This window comes from Schistocerca cancellata, chromosome 6 (genome assembly GCF_023864275.1).
Source record: "Schistocerca cancellata isolate TAMUIC-IGC-003103 chromosome 6, iqSchCanc2.1, whole genome shotgun sequence".
Taxonomy (NCBI): domain Eukaryota; kingdom Metazoa; phylum Arthropoda; class Insecta; order Orthoptera; family Acrididae; genus Schistocerca; species Schistocerca cancellata.
Window position 1 is genome coordinate 70,827,730 of NC_064631.1, and position 23,081 is coordinate 70,850,810.

Here is a 23,081-nt window from a genome sequence, read left to right on the forward strand (position 1 = left end):
AGCGAAACAAACACTGGTAGCAGTTACTTCTGTAAAATATCTGGGAGTATAGTAAAGTGCCCTCCGCCACACACCGTTGGGTGGCTTGCGGAGTATAAATGTAGATGTAGATGTAGATGTAGTCGTCACTCGGCGGTTTATCTCTCAGCACTGTGTGGCCGCCAGTGTTACTGCGCTGAAATGCGGAGAAGAAGGTTAAGGCTTAGAGTACCACAGGCGCCGAAGTAATTTGAAGCTGTGAAAAAGTTCGGATGGTAAGAGAATAAGACATGAAGCATGCGATGACATTTTCTAATCAACCAGCGAAATATTCGTTTAAAGTAAACCAGCTATAAATTCAATACGGATTGCTGCAATGTGTACTGAAGGTTCCTGAATCTTAGCCACTCTGTCACCTCGACCTATAGTTGGGAACGAAGAAAACTCTCCAAAATTAAAGCAACAAACGGAAATTTTGCAAGGTTGCGTTTATTATGCCACACAACAGATAAACAGGTAACAGTAAAGTAGAAACAATGTAAAGAATACAGAACGCAATAAACTCCAACGTGCATAACGGTAGACAAGAATGTTCTCCGTTTTTTTTCCAACTTAACGGATTTGCACACACATTCTGAAAACTTTTTAATGTGCTGAGTATGAGGTGTGACCACCTCTGGCGGCAATACTGGCTTGCCAACGACGGAACATGCTGTGCATTATGTCATCAGTCTCATGTTGAGGCAATAACGCCCATCCTTCCTGCAGAGCTGATCACAAATCTTGGAAAGTGGTTGGGGGATACTGACGCGATGCAACCCGTCTCCCTAGTGCATCCCAGACATACTCTACGGGTTTCCAATTGGGAGAGCGATAAGGTCACGCTATGTGTGCAATATCTTCCGTTTCCAGAGGAAACATCAACCACCCGTGCTGTATGAGGTCGAGGATTATCTTCCATCAATACGAAGTCTGGGCCCACAGCAACTCGCAACAACCGCGCATGATATAAAAGATCTCCTCAATCTTGCTGATTCGCCCGTACAGTTTCATGAAGAGGCGTTCGAGTGGTCACCATAATTCCCGCCCACACAATTGTGGGGATCGTCCTCGATATCGAACTCTATCCGCAATGTTTGGGTCCCAAATTTCGTCCCACGTGCCCTCCAGATGTGAATCCGTCTAGAATCAGTCTCCAGAGCAAGTCGGGACTCATCTGTGAAAAGAACATTGGCCTACCGTTCGATCGTCCAGATGGTATGTTGACGGCTCCACTCTAGACGCACCCCTCTGTGAAGACAAGACAGAGATAAACAGACAGCAGGTCTCCAACAATAAAGGCCACTCTGCTGAAGCCTTCTGTACACCGTTTGCCTCGATACAACACGACGAGGGGATGCTGAGAGGTCAGATGGTAGTCGTAGCGCAGTAGTAAGGCGGTACCGGACGTACCACTCTTTCTGATGCAACTCGTAGTCGGCCCTGTCCTGGTCTCCGGTATACTGTTTCTGTGTCTGTCTTAAGGTACGTATTTCCTGGGCCAATTTTCTTTTGCCCGTCCTGTATACGGATGGGTCCAGTAAAAGAGGAACTAACCTAGAAAATAAACTTTTCTTTAATGAGGTGTTACGTCATGAAGAAGATCCTGTAGTTTTGGAAACTACTTCGATGGTCCATGCTGGGTATAATAACACTACGGAAATCATGTACTTTTTCACAGTTCGGTCACACTGATAGTCATATGACATGGCCTTCTTCAGTCGATTTATGAAGGGGCAAATAAATTATATTCCACGATTTCTCCTTTTCTGGGGGACGAAATTCTGATGAAAATTTCTTTCGCGCGTTAATATTAGAGAACAGTACGTCGGGAACTACTACACTAGCATACGTCAGAAACCACGACTAGAACTGTCTCAACAGCGTTTATTATTTTGTATCAGCTATATGCTTGTACAAATTTAGCATTTACATTCCTTAACTTCCATTCTTCAGGAAAATAGCAAGGTACACAAAGTTGGGTTATGAAAGAGATATAGATATTTGGAAAGCATTGAAAATAGATCATGCGAACTGAACTAAAAGACGGGAAAACCTAAGCAAATATGGATAAACCATCTGTTGCGAATGGAGGAATCAAGATTACCAGTACATTTTGACAATAAAGTCAATAAGGTTAAAGATTATTGGAAGAGCAGCAAAAATATAGGAAGACTAAATATAGCTGCAACAGTAGTAGTAGTTGTTGTAGTAAAAGAAGAAGAAGAAGAAGAAGAAGAAGAAGCTCCTTAAGCGTCTGTTGACCATATGAACATAAATTCCATGCATGTGAATACAGATGACATATTTTTGCTTTTTTCGCTATCTTTGACATCATTAGAAAAAATATCTCCTCGTCTAAATGTCTCTGCATATAGAATATTCGTAGTCCATGTTTCAGATGCAGCACTGTGGAAAGAATATGTAGAAGATAACGATAGAATTCAAGACCGAAACTGAAATGACACATCTTAGTGAACCACATAACTTACCACACACCACAAATATTTGGCATCCTTTTCTGTCGTTATATTGGACACCAGGTCAGGTTGATATATACAATTGAAACTCGTAGGAACTAAAATAAAAACAACTCGCTATCCGTAACCCCCACTGTTTGTTCCATGTTTCGTTAAATACTATCGTTCCACTGCGATGCGTCAGGAAAATTATGGGGACTCATGGGAATGATGGACTTAATGGAAGTCTTATCGATTCACTGTGAAGAGATAATGGTACTGAGGTCGTCATAAACATTTTATTATTGAAATAAGATGCAAAACTCGGACATAAGTGCTCTCGTACTCCACTAGTAAGCAGCAGAGGTCCTTTTCGATGATCCATGTGTCTGTGCTGGCCACAGCAGTTTGACACCGTAGCTGCCTGCTTATTAAACCTAAAGGAAATTAATTCTTACACTGTTGCTACACAGTTACATTCAATGTAAATAATGGTGACTCCTGCTGACGAAATCTTCATTTAAGGGAAACCAACAAGTTAAAACTCTTGTTTCCGCAATGACAGAGTGTCTCAGTGTAGTGCACATCACTTTGTCAACGCCGTTAGAAACTTTGAAACGTAGCCCAGCGAACTCACTTCATCTTCTTTTCCATCTTCCTCGCGTGCTTTGAGCTCTTTTTGATGTTGAAGAGCCTCAAAATCCTGCGTACTACCAAGTACGTTAAGACGGAAACAGCCGACGCAGCCGCTATCACGAAGGCGGCGACATCTATGAGCAGGTACTGGTACCAGGCCAGGTCCATGGCGGCGGACCTCAGATGCGGCGCCCCCCGGTGCCTGATGACGTACTCCACCCAGTACACCGCCTCCTCCAGCGGCGGCCGGGGGCGGTCCCGGAACAGCTGCGACAGGTGTTTGGCGCGCTCGCCGTACCTGTCGACAAATGCTGCATTGTTGCTAACATTCAGGAATGCTTGGTATTATGTATAAATTTCATAAATGTCTTTTTCCAAAGAGGTAGTATGACACCTGTATTTAAAAATCCGCCCCCCTCCACACCATCCCGAATTTTTCTAGTATTTAGAAGCATTCGTTTGACCAGAGCTATTACAACTACATGTTTACTCGCACAGGTAGCGAAAACTTGTCGAACCACATAGGTTTCACGTAATGTGAATTACGAGCATGTGCTTCTCAAGATCTCTTCGCAATACAATTATGGCTTTTGTAGTCAACAGTGACTGTTCGTGGTCAGTGGATTGAAACAGACGTTTTAATGCATCTGACTACGTACTCTTTGATGCCATTTTAACATCCACAGAGATACTGATTTCCGGTACACCAACAAGCTATGCACATTTACCGTAATTATTGTACTACGACTACTTTGCACTACGTGTTCAAAATTCACTCTCTGTCAGAAAAAACCAAGAGTACTAATATCAGGCAATGGAGAATCGAAAGTTGTGCTTGATGTCGCTTGACAATAAATGTATTCTCCAGCGTAATTCAGTGTTTTGCAGGAATCGGTTGTCGTCCATATGACAAATCATAATTTAAGGACGATAGGCCTTTACGCTGTCTAAAGGTTCGTTTGCTCCGTAGTCTATAACGTCATTCATATGTAAGCTAGGAATTCAGCCACGTAAAACTGGTACAAGGTAAGGTGAATTCATGACACGGCTGAACACCAGTCGGCTGGAGGCGCGCCGCGGCCAATTCGGCTACGTGACGCTTTTGGCAGGGACGAGCAGGGCGGAAATGCGGAACATCGCAGTACGGGGGATCCTTGACGGCTGTTGCTCGCGTGGCGTTTATGCAAGAGACGCTCCAAGAAATGAAGGACTGCCAGACAAACTTAAAGACGGCTTCTTATAAAATATAACTCTTTCATAACCTATACTACATTGAAGAGCAAGGAAACTGGTACACCTGCCTAATATCGTGTAGGGCAGGGGCGGGCAGGAATCCTGCACATGTGCGGTGCACTTGCACGCGTGCAGTTAACAGGTGTTCCGCGTGCACACAGGGGCAGGCTGGCCACCCGCTTATCTCCCATCCCCACCATACCTTCTGTCCGCTCCTTCCTCTGTAATGCGTTTTGTTTCCTAGCTTGCTTTATTGAGTGAATGAATAAGGTTAGTAGGAGTGCTTGAAAGAAATCATGGTTTGAAAGAGTACCTATTACCTACGATACGTTTTATTTAATTATCACAGGTGGAGTTTACAATACGTTTAATATCTGGAACAAAATTTCTACATACAGACAAACACAAACAGTTACGTAAATTTTCATCACTGATGTTTGCTCTTAACCGAGACTTATTAATTCAGCAAACGGTTTTCCAGCTCTCGCTATATTAAGCGCAGTCTTATAACTTGCACATACCGCTGGGCTATTATTGTTGTCGTCCTGAAAACTTGAAAACAGTGCTCCATAAAATGTTAAATCAGTTAGATGAGAGACATGACGAGAGAAAGTCGCAGATCTCTCGTGGCAACAGCAACTACGACAAATTCAAATGGCTCTGAGCACTATGGGACTTCACTGCTGTGGTCATAAGACCCCTAGAACTTAGAACTACTTAAACCTAACTAACCTAAGAGCATCACACACATCCATGCCCGAGGCAGGATTCGAACCTGCGACCATAGCGGTCGCAGATCGCTTGTTGTGTATCGTCAGATCGCTCTTCTTAAGCTCAGTCAATTCCCCATCCGCTCAGAATCCGACAATAAATTGTACTCGTCCTTGTGAAATTTATTATAATGGCCTTCAATCCTAAACTTCCGTTGACCAGCGAGAATACTGCCACATATTAAACAGTTCGAATTTTCACGTTTTTGCACAAAGAAAAAATGATTCTCGCATTACTTTTTAAAAAATAGCAAATCTCCACTTCTCCGTTTCTTGAAATACAACGTTCACTACATAGTGCTCGCTTCGCATCAACGTCCGCAGCTTAGCCTGGCACTACACTGCCGCAAACTGCCGGCTGTCTCCACAGCGCCGGTCGACGCCTGCACGCGAGCAGCACACGTGCAGCGCTGTGCGTTCATGAGCCGCGTGCAACGTTTGACCGCCCCTGGTGTAGCGCCTCCGCGAGCATGCAGAAGTGCCGCAACACAACGTGGCATGGACTCGACTAATGTCTCAAGTAGTACTGGAGGGAACTGACACCATGGATCCTGCAGGACTGCCCATAAATCCGTATCAGTACGATGGGGGTTGAGATCTCTTCTGAACAGCTCGTTGCAAGACATGCCAGATATACTCAATAATGTTCATGTCTGGGGAGTTTCGTGGTCAGTAGAATTTAAACTCAGAAGAATGTTCCTGGAGCCACTCTGGACGTGTGGGGTGTCGCATTGTCCTGTTAGAATTGCCCTAGTCCGTCGTAATGCACAATGGACATGAATGGAAGCAGGTGACTAGGCAGGATGCTTGCGTACGTGCCACCTGTCAGAGTCGTATCCAGACGTAGCGCGGGTCCCATGTCACCACTCCAACTGCACACACCCTACAGCATTGCAGTCTCCACCAACTTGAGCATTCCCTTGCTGACAAACAGGGTCCATAGATTCTTGAGGTTTTATCCATACCCGTAGACGTCCATCCGCTCGATACGATTTGAAACGAGACTCTTCACACGAGGCAACTTGTTTCCAGTCATCAACAGTCCAATTTCGGTGTTGACGGTCCCATGCGAGGCGTAAGGCTTTGTGTCGTGCAGTCATCAAGCGTACCCGAGTGGGCCTTCTGCTCCGAAGCTCATATCGATGATGTTTCGTTGAATGGTTCGCATGCTGACACTTGTTGACGGCCCAGAATTGAAACCTGCGGAACGGTTGCACTTCCGTCACGTTGTACGATTCTGTTCAGTCGTCGTTGGTCCCGTTCTTCCAGAATCTTATTCCGGCCCCAGCGATGACGGAGATTTGATGTTTTACCGGATACCTGATATTCACGGTGCACTTGTGAAATAGTGATACGAGAAAATCTCCAGTTCGTCGCTACCTCGGAGATTCTCTATCCCGTCGCTGGTGCGCCGATTATAATACAACGTTCAAACTCACTTAGATCTGGATAAACTGCCATGTAGCAGTAGTAACTGATCTAACAACTGCGCCAGACACTTGTTGTCTTACATAGGCATTGCCGACCGCAGCGCCGTTTTCTGATCGTTTACATATCTCTGTATTTGAATACGCATGCCTGTACCAGTTTCTTTGGCGCTTCAGTGTAATTCACAGTAAGTATTAAAGCAAATTTGAATACATTTGCGATCTCAGAAAAAAGAGGCGCATCCAGTGGCCCAACAGTATTCCAGTATCTTTAGAATTACGGAAGTTACTATTTCACGGCGAATAAAGATTTTCACAATGAACCTTTGAATTAACAATTTTGAAATGCTCCATGACGTTTCAACATACGATATCTCAGGTGATAGCATTACGCTACAGGTATGATCTCTGCAAGATACGTATCTTTAGCTGTTTTATTTCTTGATTTATTACGTTTTTATATCTTTGCATTATGCTAATGTCCCTCAGAACATCGCAACCTCCTCAGTTACATAGTCACTGAACACAGCATGAATACCTCAGGTTTTGTAATACTGGTGCTGTACATATTCAACGAAGAGTTTACCATTTTGCCAGTAATTTTATATATTCATAACAAGCGATGATACACAAGCATGGTAATTTACGGCGTGGTCGGTCGCATATACTAACTGACACCACCTTTGAGAAAAGTGCCAAAAGGCGCTTCTGACAAGCAGGCCTAATAATTGTTCAAGCAATTTTTAATGGCAATCTGTTGTCATTTATCGGGAGTGCACTTGCGCGAGAATAGTAGCCCATTTATTTATAGGCAAACATTTATTTATGTTTATTGTGAATTACCTGAGTATGATCGAATGTTTATAACATATCTTCATTTAAATATTGTTGTAATATATTAGTGGAGTGGTCGAGTCAAGTCAAATGAAATATTTAGAATTTAAGAACGATGTATTTTCGGTTATACTGCCTTCAGCCAATGGAACAGCAGATGGAAGTTAAGTGGAAACTGCGAATTTCGAATGAAGTGCTCAAGGGAGCGACTCTGGAGACGATGTTCGGTCTGGAAGAGGGCAGACCTGCCTGTGGTATCGTTTGGTTTCTGATAGAGTTCGCAGTGAACGGGCCCCTACCGTACTTCAGTTTCTCAAGGGATTTATATTCTGAGATGTCTATATCTGTTCTAGAGCAGGATTCATATTTTTGCTTGTATGTGGAATTGAAGATAGACAGGGTGTAAGTTTCTACTCATCATCTCATGTGTTAATTCGGTTAATCCTCATGTTGAACTCTGAACTGATTTGAGCTGGTGAATATTTCGTATATGGTGACCACGAAATGAAACCACGAAATGAACTTAGTTTCCGCGTATCTTTGATGACTATTTAGTTTGGGAATTTCGCTACCATTCTCGTAACGCTCCCAATGTAACTTTACTGCATTTGATAACGGTATTTTCTGTCTGTACAGGGCTATTACAAATGATTGAAGCGATTTCATAAATTCACTGTAGCTCCATTCATTGACATATGGTCACGACACACTACAGATACGTAGAAAAACTCATAAAGTTTTGTTCGGCTGAAGCTGCACTTCAGGTTTCTGCCGCCAGAGCGCTAGAGAGCGCAGTGAGACAAAATGGCGACAAGAGCCGAAAAAGCATATGTCGTGCTTGAAATGCACTCACATCAGTCAGTCATAACAGTGCAACGACACTTCAGGACGAAGTTCAACAAAGATCCACCAACTGCTAACTCCATTCGGCGATGGTATGCGCAGTTTAAAGCTTCTGGATGCCTCTGTAAGGGGAAATCAACGGGTTGGCCTCCAGTGAGCGAAGAAACGGTTGAACGCGTGCGGGCAAGTTTCACGCGTAGCCCGTGGAAGTCGACGAATAAAGCAAGCAGGGAGCTAAACGTACCACAGCCGACGGTTTGGAAAATCTTACGGAAAAGGCTAAGCAGAAGCCTTACCGTTAACAATTGCTACAAGCCCTGACATCCGATGACAAAGTCAAATGCTTTGAATTTTCGGCGAGGTTGCCACAGCTCATGGAAGAGGATGCGTTCAGTGCGAAACTTGTTTTCAGTGATGAAGCAACATTTTTTCTTAATGGTAAAGTGGACAGACACAATGTGCGAATCTGGGCGGTAGAGAATCCTCACGCATTCGTGTAGCAAATTCGCAATTCACCAAAAGTTAACGTGTTTTGTGCAATCTCACGGTTTAAAGTTTACGGCCCCTTTTTCTTCTGCGAAAAAAACGTTACAGGACACGTGTATCTGGATATGCTGGAAAATTGGCTCATGCCACAACTGGAGACCGACAGCGCCAACTTCATCTTTCAACAGGATGGTGCTCCACCGCACTTCCATCATGATGTTCGGCATTTCCTAAACAGGAGATTGTAAAACTGATGGATCGGTCGTGGTGGAGATCATGATCAGCAATTCATGTCATGGCCTCCACGCTCTCCCAACTTAACCCCATGCGATTTCTTTCTGTGGGGTTACGTGAAAGATTCAGTGTTTAAACCTCCTCTACCAAGAAACGTGCCAGAACTGCGAGCTCCCATCAACGATGCTTTCGAACTCATTGATGGGGACGTGCTGCGCCGAGTGTGGGAGGAACTTGATTATCGGCTTGATGTCTGCCGAATCACTAAAGGGGCACATATCGAACATTTGTGAATGCCTAAAAAAACTTTGAGTTTTTGTATGTGTGTTCAAAGCATTGTGAAATTATCTCAAATAATAAAGTTATTGTAGAGCTGTGAAATCGCTTCAATCATTTGTAATAACCCTGTATTTTAACTGAATATCGTAGGATCACTTCCAGTTTATTTCAGAAGTCCTTTCTGGAATAAACAGTATTCAACACAGTTCTACGTCTCTACCTTAGTTACAGACGTTAAAATAGAACGGTTGTTATTAAATTATTCATAACTAACTTTGTATTTCCGTGTATTTTATTAACTCGCAATTCTAGTCGATGCATAGACTATTTGACTGCAGGATCACTACTGTTGTTGTTGTGGTCTTCAGTCCTGAGACTGGTTTGATGCAGCTCTCCATGCTACTCTATCCTGTGTAAGCTTCTTCATCTCCCAGTACCTACTGCAACCTACATCTTTCTGAATCTGCTTAGTGTATTCATCTCTTGGTCTCCCCCTACGATTTTTACCCTCCACGCTGCCCTCCAATACTAAATTGGTGATCCCTTGATGCCTCAGAACATGTCCTACCAACCGATCCCTTCTTCTGGTCAAGTTGTGCCACAAACTTCTCTTCTCCCCAATCCTATTCAATACTTCCTCATTAGTTATGTGATCTACCCCTCTAATCTTCAGCATTCTTCTGTAGCACCACATTTCGAAAGCTTCTATTCTCTTCTTGTCCAAACTATTTATTGTCCATGTTTCACTTCCATACATGGCTACACTCCATACAAATACTTTCAGAAATGGCTTCCTGACACTTAAATCTATACTCGATGTTAACAAATTTCTCTTCTTCAGAAACGCTTTCCTTGCCATTGCCAGTCTACATTTTATATCCTCTCTACTTCGACCATCATCAGTTATTTTGCTCCCCAAATAGCAAAACTCCTTTACTACTTTAAGTGTCTCATTTCCTAATCTAATTCCCTCAGCATCACCCGACTTAATTCGACTACATTCCATTATCCTCGTTTTGCTTTTGTTGATGTTCATCTTATATCCTCCCTTCAAGACAGTATCCATTCCGTTCAACTGCTCTTCCAAGTCCTTTGCTGTCTCTGACAGAATTACAATATCATCGGCGAACCTCAACGTTTTTATTTCTTCTCCATGGATTTTAATACCTACTCCGAATTTTTCTTTTGTTTCCTTTACTGCTTGCTCAATATACAGATTGAATAGCATTGGGGAGAGGCTACGACCCTGTCTTACTCCCTTCCCAACCACTGCTTCTCTTTCGTGCCCCTCGACTCTTATAACTGCCATCTGGTTGCTATACAAATTGTAAATAGCCTTTCGCTCCCTGTATTTTACCCCTGCCACCTTTAGAATTTGAAAGAGAGTATTCCAGTTAACATTGTCAAAAGCTTTCTCTAAGTCTACAAATGCTAGGAACGTAGGTTTGCCTTTCCTTAATCTTTCTTCTAAGAGAAGTCTTAAGGTCAGTATTGCCTCACGTGTTCCAGTATTTCTACGGAATCCAAACTGATCCTCCCCGAGGTCGGCTTCTACTAGTTTTTCCATTCGTCTGTAAAGAATTCGTGTTAGTATTTTGCAGCTGTGGCTTATTAAACTGATTGTTCGGCAATTTTCACATCTGTCAACACCTGCTTTCTTTGGGATTGGAATTATTATATTCTTTCGAAGTCTGAGGGTATTTCGCCTGTTTCATACATCTTGCTTACCAGATGGTAGAGTTTTGTCAGGACTGGCTCTCCCAAGGCCGTCAGTAGTTCCAATGGAATGTTGTCTACTCCGGGGGCCTTGTTTCGACTCAGGTCTTTCAGTGCTCTGTCAAACTCTTCTCGCAGTATCGTATCTCCCATTTCATCTTCATCTACATCCTCTTCCATTTCCATAATATTGTCCTCAAGTACATCGCCCCTGTATAGACCCTCTATATACTCCTTCCACCTTTCTGCTTTCCCTTCTTTGCTTAGAACTGGGTTTCCATCTGAGCTCTTGATGTTCATACAAGTTGTTCTCTTATCTCCAAAGGTCTCTTTAATTTTCCTGTAGGCAGTATCTATCTTACCCCTAGTGAGATAAGCCTCCACATCCTTACATTTGTCCTCTAGCCATGCCTGCTTAGCCATTTTGCACTTCCTGTCGATCTCATTTTTGAGACGTTTGTATTCCTTTTTGCCTGCTTCACTTACTGCATTTTTATATTTTCTCCTTTCATCAATTAAATTCAATATTTCTTCTGTTACCCAAGGATTTCTACTAGCCCTCTTCTTTTTACCTACTTGATCCTCTGCTGCCTTCACTACTTCATCCCTCAAAGCTACCCATTCTTCTTCTACTGTATTTCTTTCCCTCATTCCTGTGAATTGTTCCCTTATGCTCTCCCTGAAACTCTCTACAACCTCTGGTTCTTTCAGTTTATCCAGGTCCCATCTGCTTAAATTCCCACCTCCTTAAATTCACTACTACAGGTTATTATTTACAGCGAACCAACTGCGGGGCATGAAGGACAACGTGCGCGGCTCGACCCTTTGACTACATCGAGCTATTCTTAAACAGACCCACATCGAGATATTCTTAAACAGACCCGTGCATAGCCCAGATACCTAAAGTAAGAGTAATCATAGGTAAAGAGGCAACTGGTTTGCTCGTATGGGATGCTGTTTAGAAGCGCTACTCAGCTTACTGTTTCCTTCTGACTATACTGCAGCAGACCGAGAGGGCAAACACGGGAACAATGTCAGCATGGGGTCTGGTTTGGCGAAGAAGAACTCGTGAACATGCTGACAACTGTTAAGAACAAGGGACCGCTGGGCACGGCTGGTACATCAGAATCAATATTCCATGCTGTTAACAAAACTAAATCGACCGTGCAAAGCTTTCATAAAATATTTTTAAAAAATTTACGTAATGAGGTAATATTATGCTACTAAGTGACGACAGACTACAAGCAAATTAAAAAGTATTTCCTTCTAGTTGTACATAAATGCATAACATCATTAAACCTTCGATCACTGCGAACACACCTCGATGCTGACGGAATCTAACAACAATGGGGTTCATTATATTATGACAATGTCGAACGAAATCTCCGAAGCTTTGGTGAATGTCACTAACCACTCTCTGTCGGAAAAGGAGAAAAGTATGTGTGCCCTTCCGTACAATTGTGGTAAAACGATAAGCAACTAATTTTTCAGTCTAGGTTCTACAGTTTGAATTACAACATTGTTTCTGTACAAATTGTGTACGAACTGTCTGACTTGTAGATAATGTTGCCCTTCAATAAACAACGATAAGCGTTAATTTACGATCTTAGTTTACGAAGTACGTCTTACAAGGAGATGGCTAGAAACGTAGATATAGTGTAGAAGTTCGTAGGAGAAACAAGTTGTTGATAGGCAACAGTAGTAACTATATGCATGAGAAATATAAGGATCACTGTTTTGCTGATATACCACAAAACAATATTTATCATCATCTCGAATTACTAGTACCATAGTCAGTCAGGATGCGCGAGAAACAAAGTAGTTTGAAAATTTCAGCTTTTTTTCATGTAGAGGAAAATAAAGTAAACGCAAAAATTAAACAGCGTTCTATACGGCTCGCGACGCTAACAGATTACTAATCTTAGACTGCTACTGGGCAGCTCTGTGTTGATGTGAACAGCTTTCTTATCGCTGTTTTTGTCAAATAATGACAGCTTTGGAAACTCGTGGCTGTTTTACGATACAGAAAGGTGATTGTACGCACATAGTTATTCGTAAGTATTTCTGGGATTGGTTTCAGAAGAATGCTGCGTGGAAAGTACGAGACATGCAGAAAACAGACACATGTCAGTGCACAGAGCGTGATCCCAAGTTTTTATCTCATTTTGCAGGTGCTTAATCTGAATACCAGTTGTGTCGTGGCAGACGGCAGCACATTTGAACAGTTAATTGAAGTTGTTGAAAGGAACTGTGTGGGAAGGCGTGACAGCAGACTGGTTTGGATGTCTGTTCGTAGGGTTGCCTATCTGCAGGCACCAAGCAATACGATTAGATCTTAATTAGCGGATGTTTTGTCTACACGTTATGACGTTATTGCCCCTTGGTTGAGCGCTCTGCAGCTATGGCACGCACATGTTACAATTCAATACTGCCACTTTTAGGGTGCGGGTGAACACTACTCTCTCCCGTACTTTCTCCCAAGAAAACGGGGTACCCCAGGGATCCGTGCTGAGTGTTGTACTGTTTGCCATCGCCATAAATCCAATTATGGATTGTCTCCCTCCTGATGTCTCGGGCTCCCTCTTTGTGGACGATTTTGCGATCTACTACAGCTCTCAACGGACCAGCCATCTTGAACGACGTCTTCAAGGATGTCTCGATCGCCTCCACTCGTGGAGCATCGAAACTGGCTTCCGTTTCTCACCCAGTAAGACCGTTTGTGTCAATTTTTGGCGACGTAAGGAGTTTCTTCCACCCTCCTTACATCTAGGTCCTGTCAACCTTCCGTTTTCAGACGTCGCTAAATTCTTGGGTCTTATGTTTGACAGAAAACTATGCTGGTCCTCCCACGTTTCCTATCTTTCGGCTCGCTGTCTGCGATCGCTTAACACCCTCCGTGTCCTGAATGGTACCTCCTGGGGAGCGGACCGAGTGGTCCTTCTCCGCCTCTATCGCGCCTTAGTGCGCTCGAAATTGGATTATGGAAGCATAGTCTACTCCTCTGCTCGGCCGTCTATTCTTCGGCGTCTCGACTCTATCCACCACCGTGGATTACGTTTAGTGTCTGGAGCTTTTTACACTAGCCCTGTGGAAAGCCTTTATGCTGAGACTGCTGAACCTCCGCTGTCCAATCGGCGAGCAGTCCTCCTGAGTCGTTATGCTAGCCATCTGTCTTCCATGCCTGCTAATCCAGCCCATGACCTTTTTTTCGACGCCTCCTTTGATGTAGGGTATGCAGGCCGCTCCTCCTCCCTACTACCCCCGGGAGTCCGCTTCCGTCAACTGCTCCATTCTCTTTCCTTCCGCTTTCCTAAAACCTTCTTGACAACTTGGGGTACAGCACCGCCTTGGCTCCGTCCCCGGATCTGCCTGCTCCGTGACCTTTGTCAATTTCCTAAGGATGTTACCCCTACACTTGTTTATCGTCGGGCATTTGCTGCTCTATGTGCACAAATGACGGACGCCACATTTATTTACACCGACGGCTCGAAAACATCGTTAGGTGTAGGGAGTGCCTATATTGTTGGCGACACCCCAAATCGCTTTCGGCTTCCCGACCAGTGTTCGGTTTATACTGCGGAGCTTTACTCTGTTCTCCAGGCTGTCCACTACATCCGCCGCCATCCGCGGATTCAGTACGTTATCTGGTCAGATTCTCTCAGCTCTCTCCTCAGTCTCCAAGCTCTTTACCCTGTGCACCCTCTGGTCCACCGGATTCAGGACTGTCTGCGCTTGCTCCACCTGGGGGGGGGGGGCGTCTCGGTGGCGTTCCTCTGGCTCCCGGGACACGCTGGTATCTGTGGGAATGAGGCGGCCGATATAGCGGCCAAGGCTGCAGTCTCTCTTCCTCGGCCAGCTATTCAGTCGCTTCCCTTCAACGATCTACGGAGCGGTTTATGTCGCCAAGTTGCTCATTTATGGCATGCGCATTGGTCGGCACTTCCCCGTAATAAATTGCGGGAAGTGAAAGCCCTTCCTTGCGCTTGGACCTCTTCCTCCCGAACGCGTCGTCGGGAGGAGGTAATTTTAGCTAGACTCCGGATAGGGCACTGTCGTTTTAGCCATCGACATCTTTTAAGCGGCGATCCTCCCCCACTCTGTCCCCACTGCTCTCAGCTGTGGACGGTAAGACACCTTTTAATTGAATGCCCCTATTTTAATCCGTTACGCTCCCGTCTACAGCTATCGCCTGATCTATCGTCGATTTTAGCAGATGACACGCGCTCAGCCGACCGCGTTCTCCAGTTTATTAGTGACAGTGAAATGACGTCAGTCATTTGAAGCTTTTTTTTGGGGACAACCACCCCCTTTCTGTAGTGGATTTTTAAGCATTCTTCTATTTTTAGTTTCTCCAATTTTCTGACATTGTTCCCATTGCTGCTGGTTTTCAATTTCGGTTTTTTACTGTCTTAAGTCACGGGCTGGGCGCTAATGACCATAGAAGTTTTGCGCCCTGAAACCACAAAAAAAAAATTCAATACTGCTATAAGTCATTCTCTCTATGTCCTGCACTTTTCCGAACATCGCCTTTGCACCTCCGTAGGTGCTTACGAATGACGCTGTGCTTTGTTTGCAGCGTGGTCAACAGACAATATTTTGTGTTCGACAATAATTTTCCGTACTAGCTGTCGTGACTGGGATTAAAATATCCTCTTATTATGCAGTCCGCGCTACGGTACAGTCGTACATCGCCAGGCCGTCGCATTTTTGAAATCTATGACTAACCTATATTTTTGACTGTAACCAGAAAGATACGTTCCATGGGTTGCAGCATACACCTGGAAATGGATACACAACCAAAACTGTGCAGTAACGAAGGATATAATAGAAAACGAAATTTTAGTCCAAATATCCATGGCGAGGTAATAGTTATTCACGAAAAAATGCATTACCGTTTTAAAACACTCTGGACAATAGGTTGCAGCCTGTATCCTCCTCACCTCGGATCGTTGAGGAGGGCGTCCATGGCGCTGGTCAGCGACTGGTTCGTGATGTCCTTGTACTCGAGCTTGATGCCGGCTCCCAGGGACTCCACCTTGAGGGCGTTGAGGAACTGGTCGCCAAACATGGGCATGCACAGCATGGGCACGCCTGCCCACAGCGCCTCTTGGGTCCCCATCAGGCCAGAGTGCGTTATGAACAGCCGCACGTTTGGATGATCTGCGCAACAAAAACGGATTGAGGACACTCACTTTATTTCCTGGTCGAAATCCGTGAGTGTACTGCCACGTCAGCCAGTGGGAGGATACAGGGTATATCGAGTTTAAATGCAGATATTCCTACTGGTGACTGAGTACGGTGTACCGAACAACATTACGTGAGCATTTACGTCATTTACAGACTGATAATAATAGCTACGAGGCGTGTGTTCTAAGTAAGTACCGTTTTGAAATTTAAAAAAAAGACGTGCTAAGATATCTCAATAATTTTATTTTTACATGAAAGTCTGTACCTTAATCTACTTTTCTACATAATTTTCGTCAATATTGAGGCACTTGTCGTAACGTTGTACCAGTTTTTGAATACACTCCTCATAGAAGTCTGCCGCCTGACTTGTTAACCACTGCATCACCACTGTTTTGACTTCGTCATCGTCTTGAAGACGCTGACCGCCCAGAGGTTTCTTCAAGTGCTGGAACGGATGGTAGCCACTGGGCCCAAGATCGGGGCTGTACGGACGATGATCTAGAGTTACCCATCGAAAAGATGTGATGAGATCTTTGGTCTGATTCGCCACATGCGGACGGGCATTGTCTTGCAGCAAAACGATGCCCTTGCTCAACTTCCATGGACTGTTGCTTTGATTCTGGTGTGACGTAGGCCACCCATGTTTCATCGCCCGTAACGGTCTGGCTTAAGAAATCATCACCGTCGTTGTGGCACCGCTCAATGAAAGTCATTGCACTGTCTAAACGTTTGGTTTTGTGCACATCCGTCAACATTTTCGGTACCAAAGGTATGCAAAATTTTCGGTAATTCAAGTGCTTGGTTACAATTCCATACAAAATACTACGCGAAACATTAGGAAAGTCATCCCGCAAGGAGGAAATCGTAAAGCGTCTGTTTTCTCTCACCTTATTGTCAAGTTTCTGCACCAAACTTTTATTAACGACCGTAGGTCGCTCACTCCGTTGTTCATCATGCACATTTGTGCGGCCATCTTTAAATGCTCTCACCCACTTTCTTACCATTCCATCACTCATAATGTTTTCTCCGTAAACTGCACATATCTCACGATGAATATCGATCGCTTTTAGGCCTTTAGCACTAAGAAATCTTATAACAGCCCGTACTTCACAGTCGGAGGGACTCACGGTTATCGGAGGGACCTTAAACAATCAGTACACAAAAACAAGGAAGAATCAAACTGTAATGGCGTCAGTGCGTAGATGTGCTTTCATGTAAAAATAAAATTATTGAGATATCTTAGCACGTCTTTTTTTAAATTTCAAAACGGTACTTACTTAAAAAACACACCTCGTATTACAACTCGTAAGCGTTTATGTTGGTCAGTACCTCCAATTACACGTGACAAGAGCGAGCCATTAAAGCTAATTTTCCTCTGGGGAGCAAGTCAGGTGTTGAAGTGCGAACGTGTGGACAAAACGGTCAGTCTGCACTGACAGGCATAGTCGACTTAGTGGTGCAGTTAAGGCCATGCAGAAAAAAAAAATAGGGCCTAAAGATTGTGGCGTGTTTGTCGGAAGACTGTTCGAGGCACAGAAAAAAACGACCAACACACCGATGCGTGTGCACATTAAGGTACCACATATAAAAATATGTGTACAACATGTACAGGGGTTGGACAAAAATGCGGAAACAGCGCGAGAAGTGCATGCTTGAACATAAATACAGGTACTAGCCAAGCCTGCAGGTTCCGCTGTTGTATTTCACCATAGATGGTACCTCTGCAATGTCCTCAATACGTTGCGAGAATCAGTCGTGGCCAGAACAGTGTTCTCCGTAATTGTGAGAGCATCGTGTCAGAGATAAGTGAATTCGAGTGTGGGCAACTTCCTGGTGTTCGTACGGTGGGTGCTCCCGTAACCAAGGGATCCGACGTGTTTGGTGTTTCAAGAGGCACCGAAGATTTATACCGCATACAGGCAAAGCGGAAAACATAGGCTAAGTCACAGTGCCAACGCTTATAAGAGTGTCTTTCAAGTAATATCGATGGACGGTCATTGAAGAGGACTGTGACGAAAAATAAGAGGCAACAGCTGCTAACGTCTTCGCAGAAGTGAATATCGCATTCACGAACACTGTCAGCGCCAAAACAACACGAAGGAAGCTCCATAATCCGGGAACTGCAGGGTGAATTTGAATTCCAAAACCGCTCGTCAGTGATGGAAATGGCCGTACGTGAAAGCGTGGTACCGATGCCATAAAACCCGGTCTGTGGAGCAATGGTGTAGTGGACTGACAAGACAGCCAGTCCACGGTGACGGGTAACCGAAAGGCACGCGTTTACGCACGCCGGCTGGCGTTAGGTCTGAAACAGGATACTTAATGAATGCTATAAAGAAAAGTACGTAGCTTCTGGAATACTTAACTTTAATTCATCATTTGTATACTGCATTCTTGATTATACAAGTGAGACTCGCTCTAGAAGTGGTTAATGGCGCCTTGCTAGGTCGTAGCCATGGACTTAGCTGAAGGCTATTCTAACTATATCTCGCCAAATGAGAGAAAGGCTTCGTCAGTGTAGTCGCTAGCAAAGTCGTCCGTACAACTGGGGCGAGTGCTAGTCAGTCTCTCTAGACCTGCCGTGTGGTGGCGCTCGGTCTGCGATCACTGACAGTGGCGACACGCGGGTCCGACATGTACTAATGGACCGCGGCCGATTTAAAGCTACCACCTAGCAAGTGTGGTGTCTGGCGGTGACACCACAATTGGAACAAAGTTATTTGTTCGGATGTGTCTTGTTTCACACTTCTGGTCAGTTTAGGACGCAAGTGTGAAACACAGCTGGGGTTTGATGATAATTTGGGCTGCCGGATTGTGGTGTTCCACGGGCCCCTTGGTTGCTCTGTAAAGTGGCACTATTACCCCAGCCTATGTGACCATTTTGGCCGAGCATTTCCATCCCATAATTCAACGTTTGTTCCTCAGTGATGACGCTGTATTCCAAGACGACGGTGCCCCTGTCTACGCACCTCACATCGTGCAGGACTGATTTTGTGAGCACGAGGATGAATTTTCGCATCACCACAGTCACCAGGTCTCAATATTACTGACCCTTCGTGGTGTGCTTTGGAGAGAAGGGTATGTAATCACTATCCATCTCTATCATCGTTAGATGAACTTGCCACAATGTTACAGGAAGAATGGTGTAAGATTGTCCACTCCTAGAATACTGGAAGCTGTTTTGAACTCCAACAGTTTTCTTACACCGTACTAGGCACGGTAATGTGTTGTATTCCTAGTGTTTCGACGTTTGTCCACGCCTTGTGTGTGTGCGCTATTGCGGGGGGTCATGATATTGGACATGGTAATGTGTTATGCTTTTGGCGGTTCCATTTTGCTGTTCAACCACTGTAAGTCGGCCAAGTGCTCAGTTCGTCAGCGCATCTGACGACAGCGACCAGTCTGAATCCGAAAAATTGTGCCCGCTGAAATCTATGAACTGGCAATATATCCGTGGACTGTTCGGTCAAGTAATCCGTCTGGGGAAACTGTAGAATGCGCTATATTTCTTAACCCCTTACGCTTTACCCTCCAACGTGGTAACCACAAACCATTGTTGGATGAGTCACACAGTTATAGCTTGTAACCGCCCCTATTTTTGAATATTAATGTGCACTCAAGTTTGCGGGACTTTGACGAGTAAAAGGGGTTTGGTACATCAGATATCCCAAGATGGCTTTTCAAATGAAGTGTGTGCATAAGCCAGCCTGTAAATTGGACAGGATACTTATAGGGAAATCATCAGTCACATTCTGTCGAAAGTCACTCATCCTACTTAGCTCCAAAAGTCAGTTTCTTTCATGTAGTTCACATTAAGAACATTTCAGCTATTTGGTTACTTCCCTGTAATTGTTCGAAACTACTTCTGATACCCAACGTTTGCACGCTGTCGTCTAAGAAATTAGGTTTTCCATGTCCTTCTAATGGCTGCCATGCTCATATCATTATGCGATCTTCAAACAGTTCATAACTCATGATTCTTCACAATGGGCTTCTCAAAATTATTTTCATATATTTTCATTTACTATAACAACTCAAATATTTGTTCTTATGAGTTAAAACAATGAAATCTTTAGAATTAAACTTTTTTCCTGCTCTCCCCGGCTGACCCACTCAAACGAATCGAAAGCGTGCGGTGTACCTGCCATTCCCCGATAGTTGGCTCGAAACTGATATTTTGCGGGCATGTATTTGTGTTAAAACTGAAAGATATTCATCATCTTCTTTGTCAGGAGGGGATGACTTCAAGGACCGATGTGTTTCAGTTGTATGGTAGTGGAAAGCTACACTGAATACATTCCTTACAGCGTACAAGAACGCGCACACTAAAGCGAACGGGGAAAGTCCCATGTGTTTAGACTCGGAACAAAGCGCGCGACAGTAGGTCCTCCTAGCGATACACAGAGTAACCAGTCACGGTATGGAGTGATATACGGAGATTAACAGTTCTCGCTTGCTCTGTGTCCAATGCATTACATGCTGTGGCAATGGAAAATACGCAAATAAAACTTTAATTATGCTTTAAAAGTGGATGAGCGGACGGGAAGAGACAGGACTTTCGACATTTATTCGGAGATATATTCTTTCAGAAGAGAGTACACACTCATTCCGAAGTTAATTGTGGAAGAGCGAGGATAATTATAGGCTCCTACTGGATGGTGTGCAATAGAAGTTAGCGGAGGAGGATAACGTGATGAGAAAAAGAATTACTTTTTCGGATAAGTTATCAGCGACTATTATGATTCCATACCATTGGTGAAACGAGATCTGTCATTAAACTACACTTTCAGCACGTAAACAAAATTCGTTCAGCACCACACCTCTTCGAGGCCTGAACGACATGTCTTTCTCGGCAGTGATGTGAACACAGAGCTTATATTTCGTTTTTAATTTCCTCTCCTGTTCACTGCTGTCTACAGTCTTTTGTTGTACCTCATATTTCACTTAATGCTGTATCACGTTTGCTCCTTACGTCAAAAAGACACGGCTTCAGTTCATATTGTTAGTTAAATCACCACTGTGTTTTCTACAGAAAAGTGCTACATTCTGCCTTATTTTTTCTCGAAATCACTTCGTTATAGCACTGTCAGAGCAGTGCAATGCACGGCTGCAGACATCTTCATCTCTCGACAAGTATGATTCAGTGTTGCGACTTCTGTCAGCAGCGTAAAATGAGTTTACGTAGCGGATATCTTTTAAATCTGCTGCTTCACGGTACTGTCCGTAATAGTAGAGCTGCAAAGCGCTTGTGTCGAAAAATTTTTGTGATGGCTCCAATCCATGACATGTTGGGTCCTTATAATTAAAGTGCAACTACCACAGAGAGGTCCAGCGTTGGCTGTAGCTATAGCATGGCAGCGAAACTTGATAGGTGTGTTACTGCTTTAATGCTGAACCGATTTATTCTTGAATACAATTTACTTCCAAGTGTGTGCAGGGCTGGCGCTGTACACAGTTTGTATGTCAGTAAGACATCCCCGTTGTCATTTGACAAGCCATAAAGTGAGTAAAAAGTTTGGGTATCGAAAAGACAGACCCTGCACCGTTAGTAAAAATGTTTTTGTGAACGGCAGCAATTAGCAGTGCTTCATCGAGAGAGTACTCCGACAGAAACGTCTCAGGAAAGCCCCTATGTCATTAAATGGTTTAAAGAGGATGATAATAAAATTCGGAGACAAGGGTGAGATTGATGTGTCACCTGGAAGAAGAAGGCGTCCTATCACGGTAGAAGTTAGTAATGAGGTTGCTCTTGCTGTACCTGACCGTACAGCACCTTCCCCGTGCAGTACCAGTGCTCGTGGAGCGTCACCAGAACTGCCTATCCCATGGACAACACTACGGACGTTTTGCGGTCTATTTTACAATGCTACCCGTACAAGTTTCAGCTAGCAATAGCGAACACCCTGTACAAGAATCACAAGAGGAGGAGGTATACTTGGAAAAGGCCGGGAGATACGGGAAGATTTCAATTAGATTACATCATGGTCAGACAGAGATTCCGAAATCAGATACTGGATTGTAAGGCGTACACAGGAGCAGATATGGACTCAGATCACAATATAGTAGTGATGAGGAGTAGGCTGAAGTTCAAGACATTAGTCAGGAAGAATCAATACGCAAAGAAGTGGGATACGGAAGTACTAAGGAATGACGAGATACGCTTGAAGTTCTCTAACGCTATAGATACAGCAATAAGGAATAGCGCAGTAGGCAGTACAGTTGAAGAGGAATGGACATCTCTGAAAAGGGCCATCACAGAAGTTGGGAAGGAAAACATAGGTACAAAGAAGGTAGCTGCGAAGAAACCATGGGTAACAGAAGAAATACTTCAGTTGATTGATGAAAGGAGGAAGTACAAACATGTTCCGGGAAAATCAGGAATACAGAAATGCAAGTCGCTGAGGAATGAAATAAATAGGAAGTGCAGGGAAGCTAAGACGAAATGGCTGCAGGAAAAATGTGAAGACATCGAAAAAGATATGATTGTCGGAAGGACAGACTCAGCATACAGGAAAGTCAAAACAACCTTTGGTGACATTAAAAACAACGGTGGTAACATTAAGAGTGCAACGGGAATTCCACTGTTAAATGCAGAGGAGAGAGCAGATAGGTGGAAAGAATACATTGAATGTATTCCCTCTATGGGGGTGAAGATTTGTCTGATGTGATAGAAGAAGAAACAGGAGTCGATTTAGAAGAGATAGGGGATCCAGTATTAGAATCGGAATTTAAAAGAGCTTTGGAGGACTTACGGTGAAATAAGGCAGAAGGGATAGATAACATTCCATCAGAATTTCTAAAATCATTGGGGGAAGTGGCAACAAAACGACTATTCACGTTGGTGTGTAGAATATATGAGTCTGGCGATATACCATCTGACTTTCGGAAAAGCATCATCCACACAATTCCGAAGACGGCAAGAGCTGACAAGTGCGAGAATTATCGCATAATCAGCTTAA

General features: G+C 44.0%; 1 protein-coding gene across 1 annotated transcript in view; it reads right to left on the reverse strand.

Moving 5' to 3' along the window:
• Positions 1-2,800: 2,800 nt before the first annotated feature.
• Positions 2,801-23,081, reverse strand: part of LOC126191090 (UDP-glucosyltransferase 2-like) — a 110,606-nt gene continuing 90,325 nt past the window's right edge. The window contains exons 6-7 of the mRNA XM_049931817.1: positions 15,876-16,095; positions 2,801-3,411 (exon numbers count right to left, since the gene is read on the reverse strand). Coding sequence (XP_049787774.1) covers positions 3,111-3,411; positions 15,876-16,095 — 521 coding nt within the window. The 3' untranslated portion in view covers positions 2,801-3,110. The remainder of the gene's footprint in view (positions 3,412-15,875; positions 16,096-23,081) is intronic.